A 16,364-nucleotide genomic window follows, 5' to 3' on the forward strand; every position below is an offset into this window, starting at 1 on the left:
GCGTCATCCGGGTTTGGCCGGGGTAGGCTGTCATTGTAATATGTTTTTAACTGACATGCCTAGTTAAATAAAGGTATAAAATAACATTGTGTTATACCTCATTTGGGATTTGAACTCAGAAGCTTTTGGTTAGATATACTAGATATGTGAAGTTCCTGCTGCACCACCAGGTCTATGGAAATAACATTGATTGGCTATACTGTACATATATGTGTTACTGTATGTTCTTGGTAACAAATAATTATCTCGAGGCACTGCTGAGACATTAATGCCTGGACCAAAAGGTTACAAGTTCAGATCCCGAGAGCATTTCTGCACAGTTAATATCAAGTCTCCCTGAACCCTGCTACACTTCTGTTGGTGTTGTCAGATAATCACACAATTATTGTCTTGATTCTGGGCATCTTTTAGAAGTGCAGAAATGTATTCTTGTCAATAAATATGTGGCAGTCATGGCCACAGACCTGGTGGTGTAGCAGGAAATTCAGATGGCTGGCATCCACCTTAAGGAAAAACCACATGATTTCACATGGGAAATTACACATGTGAAATCTTATGAAAATGTGTTTTTGGAACACTTCACATGTGATTTTCCACATGTGAAATCATGTGGTTTTGGAACACTTCAAATGTGAAATTTCATATGTGTTTTTGGAATACATCACGTGACATTTCACACGTGAAAACGTGGTTTTGGAGCACTTCACATGTGATGTAATCATGTAAAAGTCATGTAGCTTTTCCGTAAGGATTAGGAACGTTACCAGTCGTCAGGATCTTTCTGCTACGCCACAAATTCTGTAGCATTCCCATACACATACATTCCCTTAGGTAATAGACCTATAATACATCTCAGCGTTTTGCAAACGACTGCCATCTGCACTGCTATTTTAGTTATCAATTAATCTGACTCTCTCATCATTTCATTTACTTGTTATTTCAGCAATTTGAGAGTTTTCCGCGTTATCTAAAGTCAGTGGGACATATTATTTTGATTAAAAGTTACTCCTGAATATATTATATTCGTTTTTCTTGAGTTTATAAGCTGATATTCACTTTGAAGCCCAAAATATAGGAATAAAGGTGTAATCAGTTATTAGCACGGTGTTGTGGTTTAGCAGAAATATTGGAATGTTGGGAGATCAAATCCCAGGTGAGGACACGTTGAATAATTATTACTCTATAAATAAACGTACACAATGTATGTCAAATGCGTAAATTGAAAACATTGTATGTTAAAAGCACGTTGTGTATCATAATGACACATTTTCTTCATGTGTAGTGTTCCAAAAACACGTTTTCAGATGTGAAATGTCATATGGAGTGCTCTAAAAACAAATTAAATAATGTGTTTTTTCAGTAAGGGGACACACACGCACACACCCGCAGCCACACATGAACGCTACACTGACATTGGACCAATCGCTAAAACACGGGGACATTGCCTTTAAAAGAAAATCATGCTGTAACGCTGAATTGCTGCGATACGGATTGATTAGAGCCCTAATTTTCATGGATGGTTCAATCCGTGTCGCGGAAGATCCGCTTGAACATTTTGAGATCATTTCATATTGAGCCAACATATGCAGCCTTTACCATGAATGCAATCTCCGCGAAAGTGGGAACATTGCCTTTAAATGTCAATCAAACTATAACGCAGATCTTCCGTGATACGGATTGAACCCATCGCTTAAACACACTGAAGTGGAAATGGCGATCAAACATATATTTCATCCAATCCCATATTATCATAATATTACTATGTATCCAAGTAATCCCATTTTGATGAAAAGAGGAGTGATACCTCACCCAAAATGAGCGCATACACATTGATGGTCATTAAAACAATTTAGAAAGTGTGTTCAGTACTGTATCTTGTAGTATTTTCTATCTTGTTAAAAATGGGTGGTGAATTTTCCACAGTGGTCGAGTTGTATTTACAATTTAAGCTTCTGAGCGGACATCTGTGGGATGGCTGCATGTGAGAGGGAAAAGACTGGATTATTTCTGTGTCCTCTTTCCTCGCTCTCTGTCAGTCTGACGCATTGGACTGGACTGGCCTCAGCAAAACATGTGAGCAGGGATTTAGAGAGAGGGGGAAAGAGAGGAGGGAGGGGGACGAGGAGGGAGGGGACATACACAGTACCAGTCCAAAGTTTGGACACACCTACTCATTGAAGGGTTTTTCTTAATTTATGCTATTTTCTACATTCTAGAATAGCAGTGAAGACATTAAAACGTTGAAATAACACATGTGGAATCATGTAGTAACCAGAAAAGCGTTATAGAAATCAAAATATATTTTATATTTGAGATTCTTCAAAGTAAACACCCTTTTGCCTTGATGACAGCTTTGGACACTCTTGGCATTCTTTCAATTAACAGGTGTGCCTTGTTAAAAGTACATTTGTGGAATTTCTTTCCTTCTTAATGCATTTAAGCTAATCAGTTGTGTTGTGACAAGGTAGGGTTGGTATACAGATAGATGATGGCCCTATTTGGTAAAAGACCAAGTTCATATTATGGCAAGAACAGTTCTATTAAGCAAAGAGAAACGACAGTCCGTCATTACTTTAAGACATGAAGGTCAGTCAACCAGGAAAATGTCAAGAACTTTGAAAGTTTTTTCAATTGCAGTTGCAGAAATCATCAAGCGCTACGATGAAACTGGCTCTCATGAGGACCGCCACAGGAAAAGAAGACCCAGAGATACTTCTGCTGTGGAGGATAAATTCATTAGAGTTACCAGCCTCAAAAATGGGCAATTAACTGCACCTCAAATTGCAGCCTAAATAAATGCTTCACAGAGTCCAAGTAACAGACACATCTCAATATCAACTGTTCAGAGGAGACTGCATGAATCAGGCCTTCATGGTCAAATTGCTGCAAAGAAACCACTACTAAAGGACACCAATAAGAAGAGACTTGCTTGGGCCAAGAAACACAAGCAATAGACATTAGACTGGTGGAAATCTGTCCTTTGGTCTGATGAGTCCAAATTTGAGATTTTTGTTCGTGTCTTTGTGAGACGCAGAGTAGGTGAACGGATGATCTCCGCATGTGTGGTTCCCACCATGAAGCATGGAGGAAGAGCTGTGATGGTGTGGTGGTACTTTGCTGGTGACACTGTCTGTGATTTATTTAGAATTCAAGGCACACTATCCAGCATGGCTACCACAGCATTCTGCAGCTATACACCATCCCATCTGGTTTGGTCTTAGTGGGACTATCGTTTGTTTTTCAACAGGACAATGACCCAACACACCTCCAGGCTGTGTAAGGGCTATTTGACCAAGAAGGAGAGTGATGGAGTGCTGTATCAGATGACCTGTCCTCCACAATCACCCAACCTCAACCCAATTGAGATGGTTTGGGATGAGTTGGACCGCAGAGTGAAGGAAAAACAGCCAACCAGTGCTCAGCATATGTGGGAACTCCTTCAAACATTCCAGGTGACTACCTCATGAAGCAGGTTGAGAGAATGCCAAGAGTGAGCAAAGCTGTTATTGAGGCAAAGTGTGGCTACTTTGAAGAATCTAAAATCTAAAATATATTTTTTTGGTTTAACACTTTTTTGGTTACTACCTGATTCCATATGTGTTATTTCATAGTTTTGATGTCTTCACTATTATTATACAATGTAGAAAATAGTAAAAAATAAAGAAAAACACTTGAATGAGTAGGTGTCCAAACCTTTAACCGGTTGTGTAAGGGCTAGTCAAAAGTCAAAAGTTTGGACACACCTACTCATTCAATCTTGATTTTTTACTATTTTCTACATTGTAGAATAATATATATATATATATACATAGAGAGAGAGAGAGAGAAAAAAAAAGTGTGTGTGTGTGAGCTCTCTGCAAGTAGATCAGGCCTATAATTCCCTTCTGCCTGTCTAGTAACGTTATGGGTTGATGATTACTAGTATGTGCTGTAATAATGGTTTATAGTGTCAGCTAATATGTGTGTTTAAACCAATGAGTGTGTCTCATTAGTGGTCACCCGGGTGTAGTGTACCTACTGTATGTAGCTCTACAGTGGGTGTTACACATCTCTCCAGCAGAGGGCAGCATTCCTCTAGTTCAGTAATGTGGGAGTAGGAGGAGGTAAGCCAGCCTTGACACTGATCTAAGGTCGATTCTGAGTCATTATACTTTCTCCCACGCTCCCAATAAAGTAATACGTGTGTGTGTGTGTGTGTGTGTGTGACAATTTCCAGAGGAACATCAAACTAGCAATCTCAGCGAGTGTGCACCGTGTTATTATCAATACATTTTTATTAGAACTTGTATTTTTGCAAGGAAACACATGAGGGAGGACATGCCAAAGAAGAGGGTGGCCACAATAAGAGAGGAAAGATGGAAGAGGGGATGGTGGGATCTCCCTCCTTTCTTGTTCCCTCCAACGCCGTCTTCTCCCTTCTCCCCCTATGAGAGCGGGAGCTTCTTTACTTCCACCGACCGCCAACCTTCCCCTTGCCATGGACCTTCTTACTACAGGGGAGAGAGAGAGAGGAGTTACTTGTCGACCATACAAACACGTGTTACTGAAAAAAAGTGGCTAAAAAGTTAATCTAAAGAAATCAAGAAATTGAATAGGGTTATTACTGTACTTACAATTTCTGGGCACTCGTGATTCTATTCAAGAGAACGATAATCTGCACACACACAAAAAAAATGAGACGAGATCACATTTGCATCAGTGGTTTCACGAATACTACACAACAGACGCACACAGTCGCTCACACACGAGCCTAAACATCTGTGGATTCTGCCCTTGGTACATGTGTCCAGGTCTTCCCACCTGATATTTCTGTTTCTTCATGTGGTCAATGAAGTCAAACTTATCCGACTCCAGCGCGTAGATCCAGTTCCACATCTCCTGAGCTTGTTGCCTGGGAGACCAAGAGAAGGTGGGGGGGGGGGGTTACAGACGGTAACCATAGCAACACAGTTGGCAGCCAGCTGTGGGGTCTTTGGACGTGAATTGTAGAAAACTCTGATGTGGTGGTTTAAGGAAGATTTTTGGCCCATGTGTATTTGGCTTGGGGATAAGGTGAGGTGTTGCGTGATCGGCCCGGGACTCACTTCAGGGCGTCCTCTCTCAGGTTGTCGATCTCCAGTGTGGGTCGTCTCTCAGCCAAGGTCTTCTTCTTGATCTCTCTCCCCGTTAGACGCTTCCCTCTCCCACGATGCTCCGCCTGGAACATGTCAAACACGCCTAGAACTTCACAAACTTCAAACTATATAGAATGTTCTGATTCTCTCTGTATGTTCGCAACAGTCTGACAGAACATTTGACCCGCAACTGACCAACAGCGTAGATATTTATCTTAATGAAACACATTTGCTGTATGAATCTAAAAAAATCATCTGCTCCTAAAGCTAACAAGCGAAGGACAGTGGACATAAGTACCTTTTGCAGGAAGCCCCCAAAGTTGGCCCCCATGTTGGAAAGAACCTTCTTCTTCTTGGCCTCGTCTTCGTTCTTCTTTTTAGCCTCCTCGTCTTCCTTTCTCTGCCGCTCTTCCTGAGAAAGAGAGAACGGTAAAGTTAGAAAGGGAGAGGACATTCCCGAACACGACACAAGTCTACCTGTTGCTTAAAACCAGGAGTACCACAGTGGTGTCTGTTTGTCCCTACCGCAATCCTGTTCTGCCGGTCCCGCTCCTTCTCCGCTCGAACCCGCTGCACCTCTGCCCTCTCAAACCGACGCTTCTCCTGTGGGGGATGAGAGAGGGAAAGGATGAGAGGAAAGGACATTGGACTTTTTCTTATCAACTTTTTTTGGGGGGGGGGATCATGAGCTTGTGCGCTCCTTGACCAGGGTCGTGGTCTGTTGGGATGAAACGTAATAAAAAAATATTTAAAAAAACATGAGCATTGACAAGTTCATGTAGTTGAGGTGGTACTTCCTCTGTTCCATTTCAACACTTCAACATGATGTATACAGGAAGTTGACTCACAATTCGGTCCTTCAGCCCAATGAGCTCCTCTTCCTCCTTCTTCCTCTGGTCAAAGTGGACATCAATCAGACTCTGCAACTCAATGAGGTCCTTCTCCATCCTCTTCCGGTGGATGTCCTGAGAGAGGATTGAGATGAAATAGATTCTTATTCAGAGATGTGGTGGAAAGTGAAGCTGCATCAAACTAACAATCACTATTACTGTTCTGTGGTGAATTTGGACATTGAAGGGGAACAGCCAATCAGGACCCAATAATGGACCAATTCCTTGATATGAGATGACATCACTCACATCAAAGTCCACCCTATCCCCCTCTGGAATCTTGGGAGGGGCTAGCTGGGGCACCATGGGCCTGAGTGGGGGGAATAAGTGAAATAGAGGATGAACAGAGAAATAAACGTTTTAACCTATTTGTCACACAACACAAAGCAAAATTGCCACAAACAAAAGTGAACATACTTGGGCATGGGGAGTTTCTCCTCTGTATAGAGAGAGAGAGAAAGAGAGAGAAGAATTAACACATGAAAGCACAGAAATTGATATTCTTGCTCTCATTCTGAAGATGTCATATGAAATCCATCGTCCTGAAGAAAATAGAGGACACAAATCTCAAAAACAGGACAAAAAGTCAAGGCCATATGTTTTGAGTAAATCACACATTGATATCAAAAGGGTGTACAACAACAAAAAATATTTGAGTTATGCCTACAGATCTGAAAGTTAGTATTTGACCTCCAGAGTACAACAGGAGCAACAGCATGCACTATCATCATCATCATCATCATGTGTCTGTGTGTGTAGCTACAGCAACAGTACAGCTTTGTTGATGAGGTCATGAGTTAAAGAGTTAGAACATGTGATTCCTTCTTCATACAGGCATTTCAAATCTAGGTTAGATTTAATGTGATTTAAAAAAAATCAATGTGTGCCTCGGGTGTATTAGAATCACTCCCACAATCACTCTCACCTTCCTCCTCCTGAGCTTCCTGCTCTGATGTGCCAAAGGCAGAGGGAGCGAGAGAGAGAGAGAGAGAGAGAGAGAGAAAAGAGAGAGAGATATACAGTAGATATTGAGAGAAAGAGAGAGAGATAGAGATGGGAATGGGGAGAGAAAGATAAAGATGGGATAAAAGATTGAAGCAGAAAATTGATAAGAAAGGTGGAAAATATGAAAAACAGAGGGAAGGAGGGAGGTGCAAGAAGAGAGATATGGAACGATTGAAGAGAGAGTAAGTTTAATGCAGTGGTGCCGACAGGCTTAGGAAAACTCACATGTCCCATCATGCACTGAGGGCCACATAATTGACTACAATGGTGTGACCCCAACAGTTACTAGAGAGAAATGTAGTTTTCTGAGACTTGTACTGTACAAGCATTCATAATTACGTATGCACACAATCACACATGTACATACAAGAAGTAATTGCAAATGTTCTACATATGAGGATGTACACTGAGTGTACAAAACATCAGGAACTCCTACTCTTTCCATGACATAGACTGACCAGGTGAATCCAGGTGAAAGCTATGATCCCTTATTGCAAAATTACATATTTTTACCTTGTCAGCACGGGGATTTGATCTAGCAACCGAACGTCCAATGCTCTAACCACTAGGCTACCTGCCGCCCAAGTCTAAAGTAGTGTTGTGTTGTAGGGGATATACGAATAGAGGCTGTTCTGTGGCCAAAAGGGTTGCAATGCAATATTATGAAGGTGTTCCTAATGTTTTGTTCACTCCATGCATATTGTCCCCACATAAAGGAAGTGCAGAGCATTAAAAAAGTCGAAAACTAAGCAGCGAGAGCAACAAAAACAAGCAGTTGAACACTGAAAAGTACCGCAGCGATAACAACAACTGTAAAACCCATACCGGAAATAGATTGAGGCTAAATAGAATGGAATAACCCTATATGTACTCCGTAGATATAGATCATATCATCATTTTTTATTTTATTGGCATTTATTTCTTTAATATTTTTGTTGGGATAATGTGTTCTCACCCTACCTGTGTACTCTTATTTCTCTGATAGCCAGGACCAGCACAGGGTCAGCCAATGGAAGCGGGACATAAGGGATATTGACAGGTCAGAGTGCATCACCCATTACTCTGGCATTATACACAGAATACCTTGCTCATTAACATACTAATGTCGTCCGTATCTCATCTGAGTGACCTCGGCTCTTAAGTCAGTCTGATTGGACAGACAGGTTCTGTCGCTGATGATGACTTGTGAGTTCTGTTCATTTCTAGATTCTTATTGGCTATTTCTACACAGTGGGCTAATCATCATTATGGCATGACATCCTAGGCAATTCCCATGTAATCAAATCAAATCATAGTTGATTGGTCACACACACAGTTTAGCAGATTTTATAGCTGGTGCAGCGAAATGCTTATGTTACTAGCCCTAACAATGCAGTAGAATGTCAAACGAGTACACAAATGATTTAATATATATATATATATATATATATATATATATATCTGTAGAAACACAACAAGAAATCAGGAAATGTCGGAACGAATCCAATTAAGAACCCAAAGTCACATAGAGCAAGTCACATGGTTCTAGTCTAAAGTGTTATACAAGATATGAGGTGTCTTTTGAGACAGCCGTTGTTAAGTAGGTGTTTTGTAGGGGATTTAGGGTGTAATTTGGGACACAGCCAGTCTAAAGTAGTGTTGTGTTGTAGGGGATTTAGGGTGTAATTTGGGACACAACCAGTCTAAAGTAGTGTTGTGTTGTAGGGGATATAGATTGTCATTTGAGACACAGACAAAAGTAGTGCAGTGTTATTGTACATATAAGGTATCATTCGAGAGACAACTAGTCTCACCTCCTTCATCCTCCTCCTGCGGTTCTTCTTCTGGCTCCTCCTCTTGCTCCTCCTCTGCCTCCTCTGGAGAGAGAGTAAGCGAGAGAGAGAGAGAGAGAGAGAGAGAGAGGAGAGAAGAGGGGGGGGGGAGCCAAATGGAGAGAGAGAAAGTCAGAGAGCAGTTCAGAGGACACAAGAAGGGACATGGAGCAATGAAGAAATCCAGGCAACGCAGTAGACATATGGGGGGGGGGGGGGGGGGGGACCTAAGAAAGACAAGTGTGGAGACGAAAAAGACACATATGAGACAAGGGGATGGGGAGAGACATTAGAATGATGAGTAAAGAGATAGAAGATGAAAGGAATGGAGGGAGATGAAAAGAGAGACAGAGAGTGTGTGGCTAATAGGGGGTCAGAGGCTTGGGGCTTTAAAAACCATTTGTCAGTGGTGTGCTGAAAGCAAAAGGATCTGAGAGAACAGGCTAATAATAACAGGGCCGTGGACTGCCACATGCAAGGCCAAGTGTGGTCCAGCATGAATGACAACACTAACACCTCAGCTCAGCAACCGACTCACCTTCCGCCTGCTCCCCCCTACCAGAGAGAGAGAGAGAGAGAGAGAGAGGAGGGGGGAGAGCAAACGTGTGTGTGTGTGAGAAAGAGAAAGAGAGAGAGAGAGAGAGAGAGAGAGAGAGAGAGAGAGAGAGAGAGAGAGATTCAGTTGGCAATACATTCAAAATTTAAACCAGGAAAGTGACCATCACAGCATTACATCGGTAATGTATATTATTTCCATACTCACTCGTATTCCTCCTCTACATCAGACATGGCTGCACTAGAAGAAAACCGAAAGGATAGTCGATATACATCTCATACATAATCACCAACCTCTTTACAATACAATTATCTAGTAACTATCACGCACTTCCACGACACAAAAATAAAATAGGTGCTCTCCCTCCTCTTTTGACAGTCGATTTGATGGCTTAACCCCCCTGCTCGATTAGGTTACATTCAGTTCAAAGTCTTGCACAGAATTCACTACATCAAAGCAAAACCAAATCATTTTTTCCCTCATACACAAACGACACCTGTGATGGGACACCACATTTCTCCCGCTGATCACACGTATGATTGATCCCACTCATATATTCCATTCATGCTCTAAGCTGCCAGAGTATTGGTCATCCTTTTTCCCACAATAAGAGAGGATGGTGGGATCTCCCTCCTTTCCTAAGAAGAGAAAGATGGAAGAGGGGATGGTGGGATCTCACTCCTTTCCTAAGAAGAGAAAGATGGAAGTGGGGGTGGTGGGATCTCCCTCCTTTCCTTTCCCTCCCACGAGCCTCTCTAAAGTTCTTGGTCTTGACCTGTGCCCTTTGACAGCTACGTTTGGAGTTCCATCCGTGCTGCGGTCTCACCAAAAGTAAAGCAGACAGACATGGTGACTTCCGGCGCCGACAGAGATGGCCGCCTTGCTTCGCGTTCCTAGGGAACTATGCAGTATTTCGTTTTTTTACGTGTTATTTCTTACATTGGTACCCCAGGTCATCTTATGTACATATTCTTTATCCCCTTACACTTGTGTCTATAAGGTAGTAGTTTTGGAATTGTTAGCTAGATTACTTGTTGGTTATTACTGCATTGACGGAACTAGAAGCACAAGCATTTCGCTACACTCGCATTAACATCTGCTAACCATGTGTATGTGACAAATAAAATTTGATTTGAAAGCCCACCGACTGATCTTACTTCACTGGATGTCCTCCAAACCACCCACTGTATCAGCCCGGGTTGAAAGACCTAATGTCCTTTCTTTGTTTGAAAAAGAAAGAAAAATACACCCAGAGGAAGTACTGATAACTTTTTCCTGAGATGTTGACCTTTAAATGATTTAAAACAATTTGGGCCGACAGGGGGCAAGATGTGATATATTTTAACATTGTTTTCGTATTGTGTGTTTTGTGTGTGTGTGTGTGTGTGCGTGCGCCTTTCGTTTGTTTTCACGTTGTCGTTTGGCTTTATATGTCCAATAAAAATTTAAGAAAATAATGGTTGTTCACATGAACAGAGAAAGATACACACACTCACAAGGGGATTGTGCATGTTGGACCACGGGGGTTTCTGCTATAAATTGTCCCATGGTGCTGACATCTTTCTGGCTGACAAGCAGAGAGATTGACAGTGTGAACAGGTGAGAATGTTACGGCCCTAAACACAGACAGGGAGATACAGTTTCTGTCACTTTCTTCAGTTCCCCTCCTTTATTTCTCTCCTCTATTTTCCATCCCTATTTGTCACCTTGAACAATAGACCGGTAGATGACTTGTGTGAAGGAGTAGAGAGTAAATTTGAGGGTACACAGCAAATTGGCTCGCGTTGATTGTTCAATGTAACATTTCTAGTGTTGATTTAGGAACTAAATGAACGCTGGAAGAGTGAAATTCATACTCAGTGGTGTAAAAGAATCGCAAGCGTTGGTGTTAATAGCCAAAAGTATTGTTTTACACTTTGAAGAGTAAAACAGTCCCATCAAAACCACACCCATCCTTATATTTCCCAGCATGCTTTACTGCAGGTAGATTTTGTTTTAGGATTGTTTTTAGTATCTGTGTTTTTGCATGTACATTGATTGATTGATTAATCTTATGCTGCACAAATATAACTAACATATTTTTTCTGAACTAATCCAATCAGGTAGTAAGATTTATTGTACTTGTTACTGGTTTAAATGGTTTCCGTAGTCTTTTTTAAAATCAACGCTGAATGCAGGTTAATAGAAATTACAACTGTATGACATCCTACCTCTGGCTGGATTCCAATAGGAATTACTCCTAACTTCACTGTGTTGGAGTAAAACTAGGCCATCAAAGCAAGGCCTTATGATATATGTAATGCAGTGTCATTAAGTTGAATGATAACATTCACCTAGGTACTCATTTGGTGAAAGCCACAGGCCTTTAAATAGAAAGAATTCAACAACCGTGCCTCAGTAAATAACAAATACAGTCATGTGTGGTATCTCTACAATTGTATTTAATTATTATTACTATTTTTTTTAACTAGGCAAGTCAGTTAGGAACACATTTTTATTTACAATGACAGCCTACCACGGCCCAACCCTAAAGACGCTGGGCCAATTGTGCGCCGCCCTATTGGACTCCCAATCACGGCTGGTTGTGATGCAGCCTGGAATCAAACGGGGGTCTGTAGTGACGCCTCTAGCACTGAGATGCAGTGCCTTAGACCGCTGCGCCACTCAGGAGTAGCTTCATTCAAAAAGAAAAGGCACCATGGGAAATATGCAAATGAGGATTTAGACCATAGTGTTAAAACAACACCCAAAAGGACTGTTTAACACTAATAGGACTTAACTCTAGATTAAAACTAGAGTTGAATATAAATAAAACAGTGTTAATTAACCCAGTGTTAAATTTGCATAACACGGGCAAGTGTAATGTAGAGTACATTTTTTACACTACCAAGTGTTACATTAACACGCTAAATGTAACACTATAATCAGAGTACTTTTTACACTCTGTAGAGTGGGCCCATATGTTATCTGTGGCAGTGTTAAAATGTACTTTAAGTGTTGATTTAATACTGTAAAAATGTACTGTGATAGCCGTGGTTGGTTATACTTGGGTTTGTATAATCAAAACCTATAGGTCTAGTCCTCAGCAATACATGTTGTCATTGAATGGAAGGGCTTTATAAAACGTTACACTTGTGGCATGGGGTTGGTTTCAGCACATTAGACAGAATCCTGGTCCTTCTTTCCCCAGTCCTTTCTTCTCATCTTCCTCTTATGTCTATCAACCCGTATTCTTTGTTGTGTCTATAAACCCCTATTCTCTTTTCCCGGTGACGTCTCTCTACAAATGGTGTCAGCTGAAACAATTTATAGCATAGCAATTGCCCAGGAAATATTTATAGGGCACATAGCTGTCTCTCCCTCACTTGGTTTTGTGCCTGAAACAATGTCGGCCGTCCTAAAATGCCATCGGCGCCTCGCATAGATGAATCCATCCCGCTTTCCAACGGGGTGTCACGGCTAATGAGTTACTCAGTGTGTTTACCTAGCCAACGGAGGGGACAATGAGACGCACTGACGGATGGACGAAGGAACACATGGTGGGTGACAACATCGGTGGAGGTCCAGCGTTGATAGAGTCAGTCCAGCGCTGATAGAGTCGGTCCTGTCGTTACCTCGCTTCCAAAGCTCCGCTGTGTTCTGTTTGACTTCTCGTGCTCGTTTGTGGTACTACATTGTCATGAGTTGATAGATTTATTTATTTATTTATTTTCAGTAGACTGTGTTTATCCAACATATTTGGTTAGTTAAAAGCTAGTCCTGGTGCTGCTTCCCTCTCCCTGACCATTACCACATTCACTTTAGGACAATTATCAGCGCTAGATCAGTTCTCCCTGTTTTTACCGGCCTAACATCTGAAATCCACCATTGTTTAAGACCTGACTCTAGGCCTGTACCCAAACTTATTCCACTCCAACCAGGAACAGGGTCATGATCATGGTCATTAGGCACCAAGGTAAAATATATATATATATATATATAAAAATAAAAACACAGACAAACGGGGAGAGACAACCTGGAATTGTACAATAAGAAACACACATTTTGGTTCTGATGCAAAACATGAAAACATGCTCTATTGCGTGGCCCCAATGACCGACCCAGGAGAAGCCAGCATGGATATGGAAAAAGGGTGTGAACTCAAGCTGAGGGAGGGTTAAGAATGCCGGCCTAGCAGTAGGCCGACCAGGCGAGGCAGCGGAAGCCCACCATTTGGAGCTAAATGGCAGTTGGTTGGTAAGCGGTCCGGCAAGACAGATGGGATTTGAGGCAAGTGTAAAGTTTCTCCGGGACAGCAGCGGAGGGAGCATTGACTGTGGAATTCTGATGGGCTCATTTTAGTCAAGGACGCCGTGGGATGGGAGGCAGGGTGGTGAGACGGTGGGAGATTAGAGTGAGTCACAGCGGCTCATTATCACTGCTATAGGGGAGAGGACAGTATTAATAGTCCTAGGGAGGGAGGGAGAACGGGGATCACTGCCCCTAGCTATCTGTCTGTCAGAATGTCTATCTAACCCGGTGGGAACGAGAAGGAGGAGGGAGGAAGAAGAGAGTTAGCACAGTATGACGGACTAGCTGACTGGACGTTAGGGCTGGCTACAAGAGCTACAAGGTCAATGAGGGTCCTGGACTTATCCCAGCCGCTGCAATTAAAGTACAATCCATAATCATCCACAGGAGACAAAATACCCAAAACACAAACCATCATATATGACCAGGCCTACATTGGTCAGTACAGGCAATACTTACAGTTGAAGTCAGAAGTTTACATACACCTTAGCCAAATACATTTAAACTCAGTTTCACAGTTCCTGACATTTAATCCTAGTAACAATTCCCTGACTTAGGTCAGTTAGGATCACTACTTTATTTTAAGAATGTGAAATGTCAGAATAATAGTAGAGAGAATGATTTATTTCAGCTTTTATTTCTTTCATCACATTCCCAGTGGGGCAGAAGTTTACATACACTCAATTGGTATTTGGTAGCATTGCCTTTAAAATGTTTCACTTGGGTCAAATGTTTTGGGGAGCCTTCCACAAGCTTCCCACAATAAGTTGGGTGAATTTTGGCCCATTCCTCCTGACAGAGCTGGTGTCACTGAGTCAGGTTTGTAGGCCTTGCTCGCACACACTTTTTCAGTTCTGCCCACAAATTTTCTATGGGATTGAGGTCAGGGCGTTGTGATGGCCACTCCAATACCTTGACTTTGTTGTCCTTAAGCCATTTTGCCACAACTTTGGAAGTATGCTTGGGGTCATTGTCCATTTGTAAGATCCATTTGCGACCAAGCTTTAACTTCCTGACTGATGTCTTGAGATGTTGCTTCAATATATCCACATAATTTTCCTCCCTCATGATGCCATCTATTTTCTGAAGTGCACCAGTCCCTCCTGCAGCGAAGCACACCCACAACATGATGCTGCCACCCCCGTGCTTCACGGTTGGGATGGTGTTCTTCGGCTTGCAAACGTTCCCCTTTTTCCTCCAAACATAACGATGGTCATTGTGGCCAAACAGTTATATTTTTGTTTCATCAGACCAGAGGACATTTCTCCAAAACGTACAATCTTTTTCCCCATGTGCATTTGCCAATTGTAATCTGGCTTTTTTATAGCTGTTTTGGAGCAGTGGCTTCTTCCTTGCTGAGCGGCCTTTCAGATTATGTCGATATAGGACTCGTTTTACTTTGGATATAGATACTTTTGAACCGGTTTCCCCCAGCATCTTCACAAGGTCCTTTGCTGTTGTTCTGGGATTGATTCACACTTTTTGCACCAAAGTGCGTTCATCTCTAGGAGACAGAACGCGTCTCCTTCCTGAGCGGTATGACGGCTACGTGGTCCCATGGTGTTTATACTTGCATACTATTGTTTGTACAGATGGTACCTTCAGACGTTTGGAAATTGCTCCCAAGGATAAACCAGATTTGTGGTCTACAATTTTCTTTCTGAGGTCTTGGCTGATTTCTTTTGATTTTCCCATGATGTCAAGCAAAGAGGCACTGAGTTTGAAGGTATGGCATTGAAATACATCCACAGGTACACCTCCAATTGACTCAAATGATGTCAATTAGCCTATCAGAAGCTTCTAAAGCCATGACATAATTTTCTGGAATTTTCCAAGCTGTTTAAAGGCACAGTCAACTTAGTGTATGTAAACTTCTGACCCACTGGAATTGTGACAGTGAGTTATAAGTGAAATAATCTGTCTGTAAACAATTGTCGGAAAAATGACTTGTGTCATGCACAAAGTAGATGTCCTAACTGACTTGCCAAAACTATCGTTTGTTCACAAGAAATTTGTGGAGTGGTTAAAAAAACATTTTGAATGATTCCAACCTAAGTGTATGTAAACCTCCGACTTCAACTGTATATGCACCAACTAAAGACAATGACAGGGTGTCGGTTTGATCTAAAAGGTACAAAAACTGATGCCACAGACAGATAAGTATATTTTTGTTAGGAATATCTTAAGATGCCAGTTTCCCGGACACAGGTGAAACTGAGTCTTGGATCAAAAAAAACTTTAGGCCAAGACTAGGCATAATCTCTGTCTGAGAAACTGACCCTACATGACCAAAACTGAGCGAGCAGCATCAAGAGGTGAAAGGTCATTCAGAACCTGGATGTACAGGAGGAGTTGGAGAAAGACTTACCAAGAGCAAGGTGAGGATTCAACGGTGTGACAGACCGATAGACAGAGGAGCCCAGGAGAATGACTATTGTCGTGAGACAATGGGAGTTTTATACAGGGGAGGGGTGGTGATGGGCAGTGTGTGTGTAGGGCAGAGGGCCATGGGCGGATTAGGAGAGAATTTTGGGAGAAAGACAACCGCCTACTGGGATTAAGAGAACGAGGGAATGACCTCACTGAACAAAAGAGGGGCAGGTGGCGAGAGAGACAGAGACACACAGAGAATGAAAGTGGAGAGAGAGAAAGGGGAGACAAAAGAGGGATGGATGAGAGGGGCATTCCAGGGCCAGAA

The 16,364-nt window shown here is 42.1% G+C and overlaps 1 protein-coding gene across 4 annotated transcripts; it reads right to left on the reverse strand.

Moving 5' to 3' along the window:
* Window positions 1-4,256: 4,256 nt before the first annotated feature.
* Window positions 4,257-16,121, reverse strand: tnnt1 (troponin T type 1 (skeletal, slow)). 4 transcript variants are annotated; one of them, XM_036938026.2, is made up of 14 exons: window positions 16,035-16,121; window positions 9,584-9,616; window positions 9,359-9,375; window positions 8,803-8,865; window positions 6,930-6,953; window positions 6,422-6,443; window positions 6,254-6,314; window positions 5,963-6,079; window positions 5,640-5,717; window positions 5,413-5,526; window positions 5,085-5,197; window positions 4,801-4,891; window positions 4,614-4,654; window positions 4,257-4,490 (listed from the first exon to the last, which is right to left on the reverse strand). In XM_036938026.2, exons 2-14 carry the CDS (start codon window positions 9,607-9,609, stop codon window positions 4,445-4,447), a joined length of 813 nt encoding a protein of 270 aa, XP_036793921.1. In that variant the 5' UTR covers window positions 9,610-9,616; window positions 16,035-16,121; the 3' UTR covers window positions 4,257-4,444. The 4 variants fall into 4 exon arrangements, with proteins under 4 accessions (XP_036793921.1, XP_036793922.1, XP_036793923.1 ...); XM_036938027.2 differs by having other exon boundaries at window positions 9,584-9,611; window positions 16,035-16,102; XM_036938028.2 differs by lacking the exon at window positions 6,930-6,953.
* Window positions 16,122-16,364: the final 243 nt, after the last annotated feature.

This window comes from Oncorhynchus mykiss, chromosome 12, assembly GCF_057628025.1.
Source record: "Oncorhynchus mykiss isolate SJ-2025 chromosome 12, ASM5762802v1, whole genome shotgun sequence".
Classification (NCBI taxonomy): domain Eukaryota; kingdom Metazoa; phylum Chordata; class Actinopteri; order Salmoniformes; family Salmonidae; genus Oncorhynchus; species Oncorhynchus mykiss.

Excerpts from the sequence above, each read along its gene's own strand:
- tnnt1 (XM_036938026.2), bottom strand. The coding sequence starts at position 9,609 with ATGTCTGATGTAGAGGAGGAATACGA. Across the intron at positions 6,315-6,421 it reads GAGAAACTCCCCATGCCCAA|GCCCATGGTGCCCCAGCTAG; the intron begins GTATGTTCACTT and ends CCCCCCACTCAG. Across the intron at positions 6,080-6,253 it reads GGGATAGGGTGGACTTTGAT|GACATCCACCGGAAGAGGAT; the intron begins GTGAGTGATGTC and ends ATCCTCTCTCAG.